The 13876-nt window shown below is 43.2% G+C and overlaps 1 protein-coding gene across 1 annotated transcript; it reads left to right on the top strand.

Moving 5' to 3' along the window:
- The first annotated feature begins 2094 nt into the window (after window positions 1-2094).
- Window positions 2095-11084, top strand: fgf18a (fibroblast growth factor 18a). The gene is made up of 5 exons (XM_030765957.1): window positions 2095-2126; window positions 7332-7371; window positions 8716-8893; window positions 10575-10681; window positions 10815-11084. Exons 1-5 carry the CDS (start codon window positions 2095-2097, stop codon window positions 11082-11084), a joined length of 627 nt encoding a protein of 208 aa, XP_030621817.1.
- The last annotated feature ends 2792 nt before the right edge of the window (window positions 11085-13876 follow it).

Raw genomic sequence — 13876 nt, 5'->3', positions numbered from 1 at the left:
CGCTCGCCTCCTTTGTTGTTCACGGTGACATTGGCGAGTGTGTTTTCGTTCAGACGAGTCAGACGGCATCCAGGAGAGAGCGACTGACTAATCTCGTTTGGATCCAATAAGTGCAAGTGTGTGTTAGAGAGAGCGAGAGCGCGCGCGCAGAGACAGAGAGAGAGAGGGAGAGAGAGCTGGGGAGGGAGGGTGGATTGATCTGCCGCTGTTAAAAATCTTGTTCTGTTTTTTCTTGGAGTGAGATTTCTGCTCTCGCGCCGACTCGCCTCTCCCGTGTAGGGTTCTCATCAGCGCGCAAGGGGGAGAATGTTAGCCTGCGAAAGAGAAACAACTTGGCACTTTAGAAAACGCAGATTCACAAAATAGTGACCCGGAGGAATATACTCGATACGTCTCCCAGTTTTTGTCTCTCCTGCGTTTTGTTTTTCTTTTTTGTTTGTGAATGAAAGAGGGAGACGAAGAGGAGGCGGTGCAGGTCTGAGATCTCTTCTGTCACCGTTATTAAGCCGACGTCGCTTCCAGTGCACGGATACACTTGGATTCATATGCAAATATACAATAACAACAACAACAACAATAATAATAATAACAGTAATAGTAATAATAAGCGTACAGCATTCCTGAGCTTTCTAAACTTCGCTCTCTTAAGTGCTATTGATTCCGTGCTCTTTTTGAGAGGAGCACCAAACTTTTTTCATATAAAAAATAAATAAAAGGCTCATATTGCATTTTCCCCCTTCAAACATTTTTGAGGTGATGTCATCGCGCCGTGTTTTCGCCTGGTATTGTGTCGAAGCTCAAGGAGGACCTTAGCCAGCCAGCCCGCGACTGACACGACTCGGTGGAGAACGGACATCAGGTGCAGAGGGTGCCTGTCATTTTCTTTGCTGTCGCTGGTAGCTGATTCTGGATCTGCCACTCAGTCACAACTGCTCCCGTCTCGCTTCTCTTTCACTTACACTCCGCTTTCTTCTGCTGTGGATTCATCTCTGTGTTTTATCCTCTGAGCTGGACCGCTCCAGGTTATCCACGACTCTAACGGACACTGTCCCACAGTGCCCCCGGGGTCGAGAGCTCTTTGACCTGGCTGGAGGGTGCAGCAATGACCGGCACCATCGCGCAGCACCGGGAGACTTCAGAGCCGCAGTCCGCTCCTCGCTCTGCTCTCCACCCCGTCCAGGTACACTTGTGCCTCCCACGGCGCCTGATCCTGCCTTGCACGGACTAGACCTGACGATCATCCTCCCCTCTACTCCCCTCCCTTCACTCACCCGTCCTTCTCTCTCATGCCTCTCCCTTTCCATCCCGGGGAATTTACGCGCAAAAGGACTAGTGCTGGACACTCTAAAAATAAGCTAACTGTCACAAGGAGAATAAAATCATTTAATAAAAGGAAGACAGAGTTTTGAATGTAACGTTACAATAGTCCTAAAGACAGTGAACAGGTTCACAGGTAACTGCGTTCCCTAGGAAGATTTCGCTCAAAGCGAGTTTTTTATTTTGTTGTTTGTTTGTTTTTTACCTCGTACCTTTTGTGGGCACTTCTGGTGCCTCTGCAGAATTCCTTACACTGGTAAAGTTTTTAATTGTTGTCTTTTGAAGTTGAGAGAACTTAGGAGGGTGGCGCTTGCGCCTGAGCTCGATTTCACCTGTTCCAGCTGACACCGGAGGATACGACCATTAAATGCCCTGACAACACCCCACCCCTCCCAACACTCCACTCTGCCCCGCCCATACCCGTTACCAACCGTTCACCACCACAGCAGTCCTGTCAAGCCCCCCGCGCGCCTTCCTGCGGGGTCACGGTGGCACGCGCAACCCGTTCACCTCGGTCCTCTCCATAAACGTTCTAGCACCAGCATCAGGGGAAGCCGCCATGTGCGTCTCCAACTGCAGCGGGAGTGTCCGCTGACCCTGTGACCTTAACCCTACGTTTAGCGGAATATAAACAAAAGACGTGGACTTACAAAGGAATCAGCGGCGTGTCCTGGCTGAGGCATACGGTCTTTCTCTCAGCGCGCACAAAAACCGACTCGGGGCAAACCGAGAGGACAGAAAGGTTGGAGCGACGTCGCGTCGCGGCGGGGGGAAGCGATGTGGCCCGTTCTCTCCACGCTTGCTGTCATGTAAGTCATTAACGGCACTGAATTACCTAACATAGAACAACTGTTAATGCGTGTTAATACGAATCATTTCCTAAGGCTGTAATAGTACAAATATTTACCTTTTAAAGAAGTTATGTAGAAAAACACTCTATTCGCTAAACGCCTCAGTTGCTAAGCTGACTTTGGGCACATAATGATAATATGACATCACCCCCGCTGGGTCACCATGGATACAGGTGTCAATCCAACACACAGGTCTCAGGTAAGGCTAGGCTGCTTGCTCCAATGAAAACAAACGGGCAGAAAATGTGTGCACTTGCAGTCCACTCCAAAAGGTGTGTCCCGAATAAGAGCTCTACTCTTTATTTTTCTTTTCTTTCTATTTTGTCAACTCTGCTTTTGCACACATGGCAGTCATCTTGAGATAGTTATCATTCCTTTCCTTCAAAAACCTGCAGACAGAGCTGGGGAGTTTGATAATCCACACCCTTCATGAAGCCCAATCCCAGTCCAGAGCCTTCCCACCGGCCAATATCCAGTACATTAGCCCAATTATCTCTCTTTATGCCCAAGGATGTCTGAGTCTGTCGTCTTATCATCTAGTTTGGGTTACTCAGCCCAGAATTTCAGACAGAGGCAGACATCTACTGAAACTCTCCAAAAAGGAAATGGGCAGTCTAGCTCTCACAGTCTAGTTTATGCTGACTGACTAATATCAGGCCTGGGTTAGTGCGCTGTCTCCTTCACTGTATGTGCCAGACCTGAGCAGATGCTGAATTTCATGTTAACTGTTAGATAAAGTGTAGTAGGATTTAACACATAAGATTAAACAACATGTGTGTAAGCTTTTTATTATAACACTATGTTTTATTTATTTATTTATTTTTAACCGTCTCAGATACTCTAATAATGACAGAGGACACTGCGTAATGAACTACCACATTATCCCATGTATGTTTACACATATTGATTTAACAAATGTTCTTGCAATTATTTTCTGCGTCAGAAATCCCATGGCTCTGGAGGTACTTTGGGGTTAACAGCCTTTCTGAAGGCTTCAGCGGGAAGCCATCATATGCTCAAGATTAGCGCCCACAAACCTCAGATTATTGGGCACTACAGCATATGTATACAGGCATATATATCAGTGAGTAGAGAGACAGTGAATTTACAGCTGTTCGGGCATACACACGGAACCACAATCTTGTATACATATACATACAACTTTTTTATTTCATTATAACATCCGTCCTTGCTTGTTTTAAATGAACAGCTGCCACCACCTCTGTTCCGCATTAGTTTTAGTGGTCACTCCTCTGCACACCTGTATTTCTCAGTCTCAGTCATGAACGTGAAGCTGCTGCTCTGTAAGCTTTGTGCTGCACTGCAGTTACACACACTCCAGCAGGAAGAGCCAGGCGCAGGTTTGATGAGGTCACTTCAGTGCTTGTCTTGGCTTCCGGCCACAGCACACTGTAGAGAGAGAGAGAGAGAGAGAGAAAGCTCCCGGCTACACTTTTTCTCTCTCTCTCTCTCTGTCTCTCTCTCTCCTTCTCTCTTTTTTCCTCCCTCATCTCACCCCTTCCCTCCCTCCCTCCCTCCCTCCCCTTCTCTGGCAGGCTGCAGGGCCGTTGTGGTTTGGGAGGAATAGGGAGAATCCAAAGCTGCAGTTTGATTTTTTTTTTCTGAGAGAAACAGTGATGTTTTAACAGCTGAGAGTCCTTACGGAGCCCAGACTCATTTTCACCTGCACTGCCACAATCCACAGGTACACCGCCCATCTGCACAGACATGCAAGCTGCACAGTCTTGCAGACAGTACGCGTGAGACACTCCATACGATGTTCTGCTCAGACATGCAAGCTGTTTGGATGTTGGCACAGATACACACTGGCTTATGCACAAAGGCAATAATCACAATGCCTACAACGCACATTAATACACTGTAAAATTTCCCAAACGCGTCGTCAACTTTCACAGCTGTGCAGACATATGCAGGGATCCACAGTTGATGCAAATAGAGATGCAGGCGTATGCGCAGGGGTTGGAACAGCGTGCACAGCTGTGCAAACAGAAATGCAAAAATATACACAAAAATATGTGGGTAATGTGCACATCTTTACAGAGTGTGTTTAGATATGGCATGTTTAGGTGCCAGGTCACTGGACACAGCTTGTCAGGGGCAGGTGTGCCGGACAGAGACATGCTGCCATGATATGCAATAACAAATGCCTAATTTCCACAGACTGACATTCCGTATGTGGAGGCACATGGTCCGCATGCAACAGGTAGTCATTCAGTAACCTCAAACTCATGAATACTATGCACCAACACCATACAGGAATGCAAACATCCATAGTCAGTCTGTACCATTTGTGTAGATGTAATATGGGCACAATATGCTTTAGTTCCTCACAGCTTTCTGAAGGCACACAGCTAGTTCAGGAGTCAAAGAAAATCTGTCAAACAGAGCCGGTCTCTGCTGAACCATGAGCAGCTATGAACACATACCTGATGCTGATTCATCTATTAAGGTGGGTGGTTCAAACATAATTTTAGGCGGCATGAATGAGTGTATAGCCTGAAGAGTCAAACAGTTTGCTCCGCTTCGGAAACACACCCAGTCAGCCCACTCATGTAATCATATGAAACCTTCCTAATTTGTAATCCATTCTGAGAGAGAAACTTTCAGTGCTTCATCTAAAGTGACTTAAGTACCAAAAGGAATAAAGAGGATGCCGCTGATGTTTTGTTTCGTGTGGATGTGTATAATTGTAATTGTGGTGTGTGTGTGTGTGTGTGTGTGTCTGTCTGTCTGTCTGGGTTTGTAGTAGTGGTGTGACTATAGGAAGGTTGTAATTGTGGTGTGTGGTATATGTGTCTGTGGGTTTGTAATTGTGGTGTGTGGTGTATGTGTCTGTGGGTATTTAATTGTGGTGTGTGGTGTCTGTATGTGTCTATGGGTTTGTAATTGTGGTGTGTGGTGCCTGTATGTGTCTGTGGGTTTGTAATTGTGGTGCCTGTATGCGTCTGTGGGTTTGTAATTGTGGTGTGTGGTATATGTGTCTGTGGGTTTGTAATTGTGGTGTGTGGTGTATGTGTCTGTGGGTTTGTAATTGTGGTGTGGTGTGCCTGTATGTGTCTGTGGGTTTTTAATTGTGGTGTGGTGTGCCTGTATGTGTCTGTGGGTTTTTAATTGTCGTGTGAGGTGCCTGTATGTGTCTGTGGGCTTTTAATTGTGGTGTGCCAGTATGTGTCTGTGGGTTCGTAAATGTGGTGTGTGGTGTGTGTATGTGGATTTTTAATTTGTGGTGCCTCTATATGTCTGTGGGTTTATAATTGTGGTGTGTGGTGTATGAAGGGCCGTAATAATGTTTTTTATGTGTGTGTGTGTGTGTGGTGTATGTGTCTCTGGATCTGCAGTTGTGGTGTGGTGTGGTGTAGGAGAACATAATGGAATGTGGGGGAGTGTTGTGCTCTGCATCTGTATGTGTATCCTTTGGTGCAGCTGACAGCTGCTCTCTCTCTCTCTCTCTCTCTCTCTCTCTCTCTCTCCCTCTCTCTCTCTCTCTCTGTCTGTCTGCCTTGTTCACTGTTTGCTGAACATGTTTGTGCTTGAGGTAGTGTACACAGCAGAAACAGGGAAAGAGAGAGAAAGAATTATTAAAGTGGACAAAATGAGAGTCAGCCTCTGTGTTTATTTTCTTTCTCCTTCACTTCCATCCTTTCTCCAGAAGTTTAAATGCTTGTCGTGAGTCTATACGGTTAGTGTTTAAATAATGGAGCAATGGGTGGTACAGTTCATGGTATGGAAGGTCTGACGGTGAGCACACACTAGTGCAACTTATATACACAACACCACAATGACACTTTTACTAAACAGCACACAGTATTGGTTAGTGCTGCTCCATCTTCATTCTTTTATGTATTTATTCATTCTTTTTTTTTTTCAGCTGGCCTTGCTGTAGTATTAGCTATGTCTTTATTTATAGTGACATTGTGGTTTTGTGTTCTTGACAGTATTTACAATGTCACTCAAGTTCTGACATTACATCAGTATGTACAGCGTCTCTGAAGTTCTGATGTGATGTAATTTACAGTAACACTGTAGTCCTTGTGTTATGTCTGTATTTACTGTGATACTCCAGGATAGTATAATGACTGTATTTAGGCAGAAGTGTTGGTTATAACTATAGCTATTACCCTGTAGTGTTGGCGTTATGATCTTTATGATAATATCTGCAGTTATACACAGTGCCACAGTTCCCATCATGCTTTGTAAGCTACCTCGCTCAGTGATGAACACTCAGAAAAAGCAATTAATTAACAGAAAACTGATATACGTACTGATTAAATCTGAAAATTAATGAGATTATAAGACCTGGTTTACTTAGACAGCATCATTGTAGAGATAATTTACATGGTGCATAAAGCATGGAAGTTTACATTTGCACTGGAATATTAATATTACTGTGTAATATACCTGGTGTAATCACACTGCAGAGGTTATGGGATCACTGATGACAAAGACGGGACTAGACTATTTTGCTGTGTATGTGTGTCTGTGTATTTCCTTCTGTGTGTGTGTGTGTGTGAGGAGTTGTACAGTTGTAGAGGTGTGTGTGTGTAAGGAGAAGTACAGTTGTAGGGGTGTGTGTATGTGTGTGTGTGTGTTTTGTTGCCAAAAGCAAGGCGGTGTGAGGATACTCTGATCAGTCCCAGGTTTTTCCTCTTTCAGTGGGCAGAGGCCTGTCTGTGACGCCACACCCAGATCTCCAGAATGATCAGGCTCCAGTTTCTGTTGTGCTTTGTAAAAGTGCAAGTTCACATGCTTTATATAAAGAGAAATGCCAACACACACACACAAACACACACACAAACACACACACAGTATTTATTCAGGAACTCAAAGTCTTTATACACATCTTGCTAGAGGGAATGTTGATGCCGACTTTGTTCTTAGAAGAACTGAGAAGAATTTTTCACTCATTTTACTGCTTGAGCAATAAAAGTTGAGCAGCGGAGGTTCTGTTTAAACAGGAAAACAGGTTTGGATTCCCAATTTGAAAATACTGACGGTCAAATAAAACGCCAATTATGCTCAAGGGCAGAGACACAATGAGATGCCCACATCTGGTTGAGGAGAGAGAGAGATGTTTTAATTACCATGGAGATACATGCTAACTCCTCATCCCTCTCTCTTTCCCTCTCTCTCCTTCTTCCTCAGATATATCCAGACGATGCTGGTGATGTGCAATCCTTTACAGGTAAGTCTAACTGAGAGTGAGTGAGACAGGGATATACTTATACGAACACATGGCTGGATTTTCAGAATTAGAACCCATCGAAGGGAGTTTAAGTATCCTTTGTGGGGAAAATCTTAGGTCTTTAAAGAGCACAAAACAGGTTCTGAAAACAAAGTCGATCATAAAGTACTATTATTTTGTAACTGAGATAAAACGACCAAAGGTAGTCTGTGAAACAGAACAGAAGTGTAAATAGAAAATTACAAATAGCTGTACTGCGTTATTTTAACAACTGAAGGTTCCTTTTTCAGTTACACCTAGCTAAATATTACAACAAAGCTCATGACAAAGTATCTAATCTACAAAATATCAATTTTATAGATATTTACTTGGTCCATATTTGATGGCGCTCTGCCCCACGTAGAGAGAATCTCATTTACACCTCCTCGCCAATCCTGACTATACATTCGTAAAAGAATGATATTAGGTAGAAGTTTGCTCTCAACTATCTAGCCAGCTAAAATGCTAGCTAGTTAATACTATATGGTATTAAGCAAGCATGAACATGTCATGTCAAGCTGTCTTGATACATTCATCAAGACATGCTCCCTTCTGTACACAAACGTTGCAGATAACATGCTTTTACACAGTGCTGACCTCCCCTGACTCCAAATGTCTTATTTATCATGTTATGTAAGCTAGTTGATTCCTGAAGCATAGGTATCTTCTGCAGTCAGTCTTGCAAACACTGAATTATACTTCATGGCAGTACTCCACAGACGCTCTGCATTCTGTTCACACTGGCTTCAAAAAAGGGCACAGAATTTGAACTTTGTGGAGGATTCTGCAGATGTTGCAGACAACATAAGGTCAATTATTAATCACCTGCCTTGGGAATTTGCTAGCAAAATTTGAAAATTTCCTTAAATTTGGAATTGGCACCTTCTCAATTGATCATCCACTTCTTTTGCAGTGACTGTAAATGACGATCACAGAGTGCAACAACTAGCCAGTAAACCAAGCCAACACAGTCATACTTTCATGCAAGCATGCTGACTGGAAATGACACACCTGGACTATGATGTCAGGCATACGGGCCAATCTACATCATTTATTTCTCTGCTCAATTATAATCTTTTACCATACATGACAGATTTATTTGGCTACACTGTGGTATTTAAGAAGACTGGCTGCAAGAATTTTTTTTTTTTTTTAAATGCCACCTCATCAGTTTACTCTTGGAACAACATTCCCTATGGAATTTCACTTTTAGAATCGTGTTCCTGTGCATCTCTCCCAATTCCATCACAGTATCTATGGCTTCTAACCCTTCATCTCTTCTGTGTTGCTGTTTTGTTCCAGCAGGTGTTTGGGGTTGAGGGGGTGAATTTCAGCGTGCATGTCGAAAACCAGACTCGTGCACGAGATGCCATGAGCCGTCGGCACCACAGAGTGTACCAGCTGTACAGCAGAACCAGTGGAAAACACGTCCAGGTACTAGGCCGACGGATCAGCGCCAAAGGAGAGGATGGAGACAAATATGGTAACAATGCACACAAAAATACAAATATTCAACACACACACACACACACACACAAAATGTACAACAACTCAAGTATTCAATACAGTAAGAGTGCTCTTTACTGTTAAATGTATAAAATAAAATGAGGGGCAAAAACACCATCATTCACATAAATAGAGACATACACAGAGACAAACATACACAAACTCCAGAACATGCTGACATATACCGTGTCAGCACAGATCTATAAGCAAGGGAAAAAGTCAGAGACACACTTACAAATAGAAGAAAGGGGCAGTCAAAGTTGTCTACAAAACAAAGACTGCTGACACAATGATTCACAAAGACACAGAGAGAGAGAGAGAGAGAGGGGGGGGGGGGGGAAGAGGAGAGTGAGTCAGACCAGGGTGTTAAACAGAGTGTTAGAGCCTCATCTCCTCATCGATCTTTCCATTGATCCCTGGTTCACCCTGTTGTCTTCTCCTGCGGGTTTAAACAGCAGGCTCTCTCTCTCTCTCTCTGAATGATGTCTGGTGCATTGTAAAACCACAGGATCAATGGATGAGCAGAGGGAAATTTTCTTCAGGTTTTTACATATACTGCTCTCATTGACATACACTGATTTCATTCGGATCCTTTGATACTGGCTGGTTGTTCTCCTTTTGAGACATTATCAGAATAATCATTCTACAATAGGTATCACAGAATCACTTTGTTCTTCAGAAAAAAGCATTGACTTAATGTCACCAGAAAGGATGGATGGAAGAGAGGGGGGGGGGGGGGGGGGTGAGAGAGTGGGGCTAAACATATTTACACAGCAAGTGAGATGAGGAGAGATTAGAGGAAGCGAGCGGAAGGAAGGGATTATTGATTTCTGGTGACCCCTGAGTTGACAAAGGTCATGGAGAAACCATTTTCAGGGCTTATTTTTAAACAGGCACACAACACATCCACTGAATGAGGAGAATGGGAAACATACACAGCTAGTGCTAGTTAGTACATATAGTAAGTAGACCAAGATGTACAGTATATATAGAGAGATGTTTTTTTGCAAATGATCACAAATCAACTTGCATGTTTGGTCAAGCACAGCTTTGGTGCATTCTAATTGAGTCAAAAGCAACGAGTTCAAAAGGGTGGGCAGAGAGATCAATGCCTCAGGTAAGACGATTACTCACTTATGATAATCAGGTGCAGCAGTGACTACAGACAGATCTTGATGTCCTTTAACAAACTAAAAAATAATAAATGCCTAAAAGACTTGATTCCCCAGCTCCCAACCAGCCTATGTGTTGTTAAACCATTATATTCAATAGGTAGTAATTATATAGTTCAGTTCAGTAGTTCTCCAGAAGGTTTAGGTAACATAGAATGCCACAATGATCATTTATTACAATATTAATGCCCTGTAAGCATTTGATACAAAATGCTGCTGTTGATACACAATAAACGGACATGTTAAAACAAGACATACTCAATACAGCACTACGGTGTTGCCCTTCAGTCCAGCAGGTGTGAAGCTGTACTAGCATTGCACCTCATTGCTTCTGGTGTGGATTTGAACAAGTGTGAATTTCATTTAGTGGTGACTCAGTTTTATACTCAGGCATAGAACTGTTGGGGCGTAGTCAGAGTCTGGGATTGTTTTATCCATTTTTTGTAACATCCATTCTGTTCTTTCTCTGTTTGTTCCTTTCACAAGCCCAGCTCGTAGTGGAAGCGGACACATTTGGCAGTCAAGTACGAATCCGGGGGAAAGAGACCAATTACTATCTGTGCATGAACCGCAGGGGCAAACTGGTTGGCAAGGTGACCCATCTTACAGTATCTTTGTTTCGTACAGATGACTATTTTAAGTTTTGTGACAAACAGAGGTATTTGAATCCTCTGTTTTTCTGCCTTTGTGTTTATGTATGTGTGTGCATGTTTTCTGTTTTCCCAGAAGGCTAGCAATCGCAGCGCAGACTGTGTCTTTGTGGAAATGGTTCTGGAGAACCATTACACGGCGCTAATGTCGGCACGCTATACGGGCTGGTATGTGGGTTTCACCAAGAGGGGACGACCTCGCCGCGGTCCGCAAACGTTGCCCAACCAACAAGACGTCCATTTTATGAAACGTTTTCCGCCCGGTGAGCAGCCCGACCTGCAGCCTTTCCGTTTCACCACGGTTAGCAAACGCAGCAAGAGGGTCCGTGCTGCGCGACCACGCTAGCGCTAACACAAGTCACCACTGTCCCACAGTGTGACGATGCTGACATTGAAGCAGGACCTGCTTACGAAATCCCACCCCACACACTATGACTATGGGAAAATGCTAATGCTAACCACCAGGGAAATGCAACGTGACAGGGTCCGACCCTCTCCGACCAGCTACAGGATCGTGCCATATGCACAATTTATTGGAGTGTGTGCTAGCAGGCTACAGTTTCATCGTACAAAAGCAGGATTTATTATTATTCTCATTTATACTAGTGCTGTTAGCCACACCTCAACTCTGATGTACCACAGTAGGCCATGCTAACATGGACTAGTGGACTCAATAACATGACCAGCTCCATTGAAAACTGCATGGACGGAGGACAATGTGAAAGACCTGCTAAGACAACCCTCATAGTCTCTGAGAGAAACCACAGGAGCCGTGCTCGTAATAAAAACACGGACCAAACTTTTCAACCACTACAACAGAGCTTCATCTCCTTTCTCTTGGGCTCTGAATGTAGCAAAAAAAAAAAAAAAAAAAACACCACACAGCAGTCCAGCCAGCCTCAACAGATGCTATCCAGAACTGACTGAGCACAAGTAGATTTCCTAAAACTGGATCTGATCTGGATCTGAAAGAGAAGAGCACCCTGTCGCACAGGGACTAAAGGATTACAATGGAAAAGAAAAAAGTGAAACAAACATTTAAATTTACACAATCTCTCTCTCTCTCTCTCTCTCTCTCTCTCTAAGCCTCTGCTGAACTCAGCTCACCGAGTCACGTTAAGACTGTGTGTTCCTGTGTGTCTGTGTGTGTGTCTGTGAGAGAGAGAGAGAGGGAGAGAGAGAGAGTGAAAGAGTGTGTATAAAGTTGCACCAAAGATTTTGAGAAGGACAATTTTGTAGGTTAGCTAAAAAAGAAATCTAACATATCTATGGAAGGACACAAACTACTACAACTGGAATGTACGAGGAATTCCAAAACAAGCTGAACCAAAAAAAAAAAAAAAAGGAAGAAAAAAAAAAAAAAAAAAAAAGAAATCCAACTTAAACTAACAACCAAAGACAACTGGAGACCAATGACAGACATGCCTTTCCTCTTCTCTGTTATCTCTGGACCAATCACAGGACCACAGTGCTTGTGGACAGGGCACAAAAGGGAGAGAGGGTCCATTCTCTTTTTGCATCCACATTGCTATAGAGTCAACATGGGAAGCAACGTTCTTATTTTGGTTCAATATGGAATGCTGCTACTGGAATATTCAGTGGAGTACCACACTCTCATATGCGACAAATAAAGGGGGAAAAAACATTTAAAAAAAACTTATATATAAAGAGTAAAGGCAAAATAAGCAATGTTACTATGACTGCTACTATAATTGTTGTTATGATAAAATTATTTCACTTATTTATTTCAGCAAGTAAACTCTACAGAAATTAGCATGTGTGTGTTGTTGAACATCCCTGGTGTCACTGAGTTTCTGCCTCTTCAGCATCACATCTATATCCAATTAACCATGTTACAATTAATCAGGTTAAAATTGGTAAAAGATTATCAATGACGCTTACATTAATTGCTGGAGAACCCACATGTTTAATTTAAAACACGCACACACACTCTGAGCCTCACTTGACTGATCTCTTGAACCTGCATTGGTGGTTGCAGACCTGTTGCCTGCGAACGAGCCAATGAGCTGAGACGACACAGACAGCTGAGTCAGTGGGAAAAGGCTGAGGATTCTGATTCCATGGCAGGATTCTAATTCCGCCAGGGGGTTCTGGAAGCCAGCAGTGGAATGGTGGAAAGATTCTGCAGCCAAACCCAGAGAGGAAGGTGGACGGTCATACTAAGGGGGGAAGGAATGTCAAAAATGTGTATGAGAACAGAGGGGTGACCTGAGATCTACAAGAATTATGGGAAAAAAATACCCCCACAGACCCACAGGAAAGGCACACACCCACCCAAAGTATACTACTAATGAGGACACACCTATTTCACATACATATGATCTATACATGCAGTCACACTCTTACATTTACCTACTATTGGCTTGTGTGAAAATGCAGAATATCTGTCTACATATTGAATCACAAATGCATGAACAGACACTCTCTTTACCTCTCACCCCCTTAAAAGTACTCAAAGAACAAACAAAACATCTGAGACAGTTTCTGGGACATGAATGGGGCCCAGGCTTCAGTTGAACAGCATTCTGAATGGATGACCTCCATCCGTCCCTGTCCTCAGAATTTCAAATGAAGCGAAACTCTCATACCCAAATGAACATTTCATGTTCTAGCTGTACACAGTAAAATCCCACCAAATCCAGTTAATCATTATTTAAAATACAAATGCAGTATTCAAGGTAAAACTGCCATTTCAATCCAAAAGTTTCCAAGAGTTTCACTGTTTTTTCACCCTGGCATGAGAACAGGATAACCCATATGAACTCCGCAATATGACTACAGGCAAATTTTTATCTCAAATTATCTAATCATTGTAATACCCCTGAGAGGAAGAATAGCTGTTGTGTTAGGACATGTTCAATTCCATGTAATGTCAGTGTGATACACCAATTCAGACATGGAGCTACTGCACCACCTGGTGGTCATTATGAGTGCAGGTTTTATGGTCAATGTCCATTGATTTGGATTTGTGCTTAAAATTCACATCTATGTGAATTACTGGTCACTACATGTGATCTCTTTGGAAAAGTATCCACAAAGTGAACTGAGACGACTGGTCACCGATGATCAATTTTTATTCATTATGTTCGACAAGCTGTGCTCACACCCTTCAAAGCC

Source organism: Chanos chanos, chromosome 2, assembly GCF_902362185.1.
Source record: "Chanos chanos chromosome 2, fChaCha1.1, whole genome shotgun sequence".
Classification (NCBI taxonomy): Eukaryota; Metazoa; Chordata; class Actinopteri; order Gonorynchiformes; family Chanidae; genus Chanos; species Chanos chanos.
The sequence above is the reverse complement of the archived record's forward strand: the minus strand, read 5'-3'. Positions and strand labels throughout refer to the sequence as shown.

What these genes read in the sequence shown, in the direction of transcription:
- fgf18a (XM_030765957.1), top strand. Translation starts at nt 2,095, where the DNA reads ATGTGGCCCGTTCTCTCCACGCTTGCTGTCAT. An exon ending in TGATGTGCAATCCTTTACAG is followed by an intron (nt 7,372 to 8,715) that starts GTAAGTCTAACT and finishes TTGTTCCAGCAG; the next exon opens with GTGTTTGGGGTTGAGGGGGT. An exon ending in GGGGCAAACTGGTTGGCAAG is followed by an intron (nt 10,682 to 10,814) that starts GTGACCCATCTT and finishes CTGTTTTCCCAG; the next exon opens with AAGGCTAGCAATCGCAGCGC.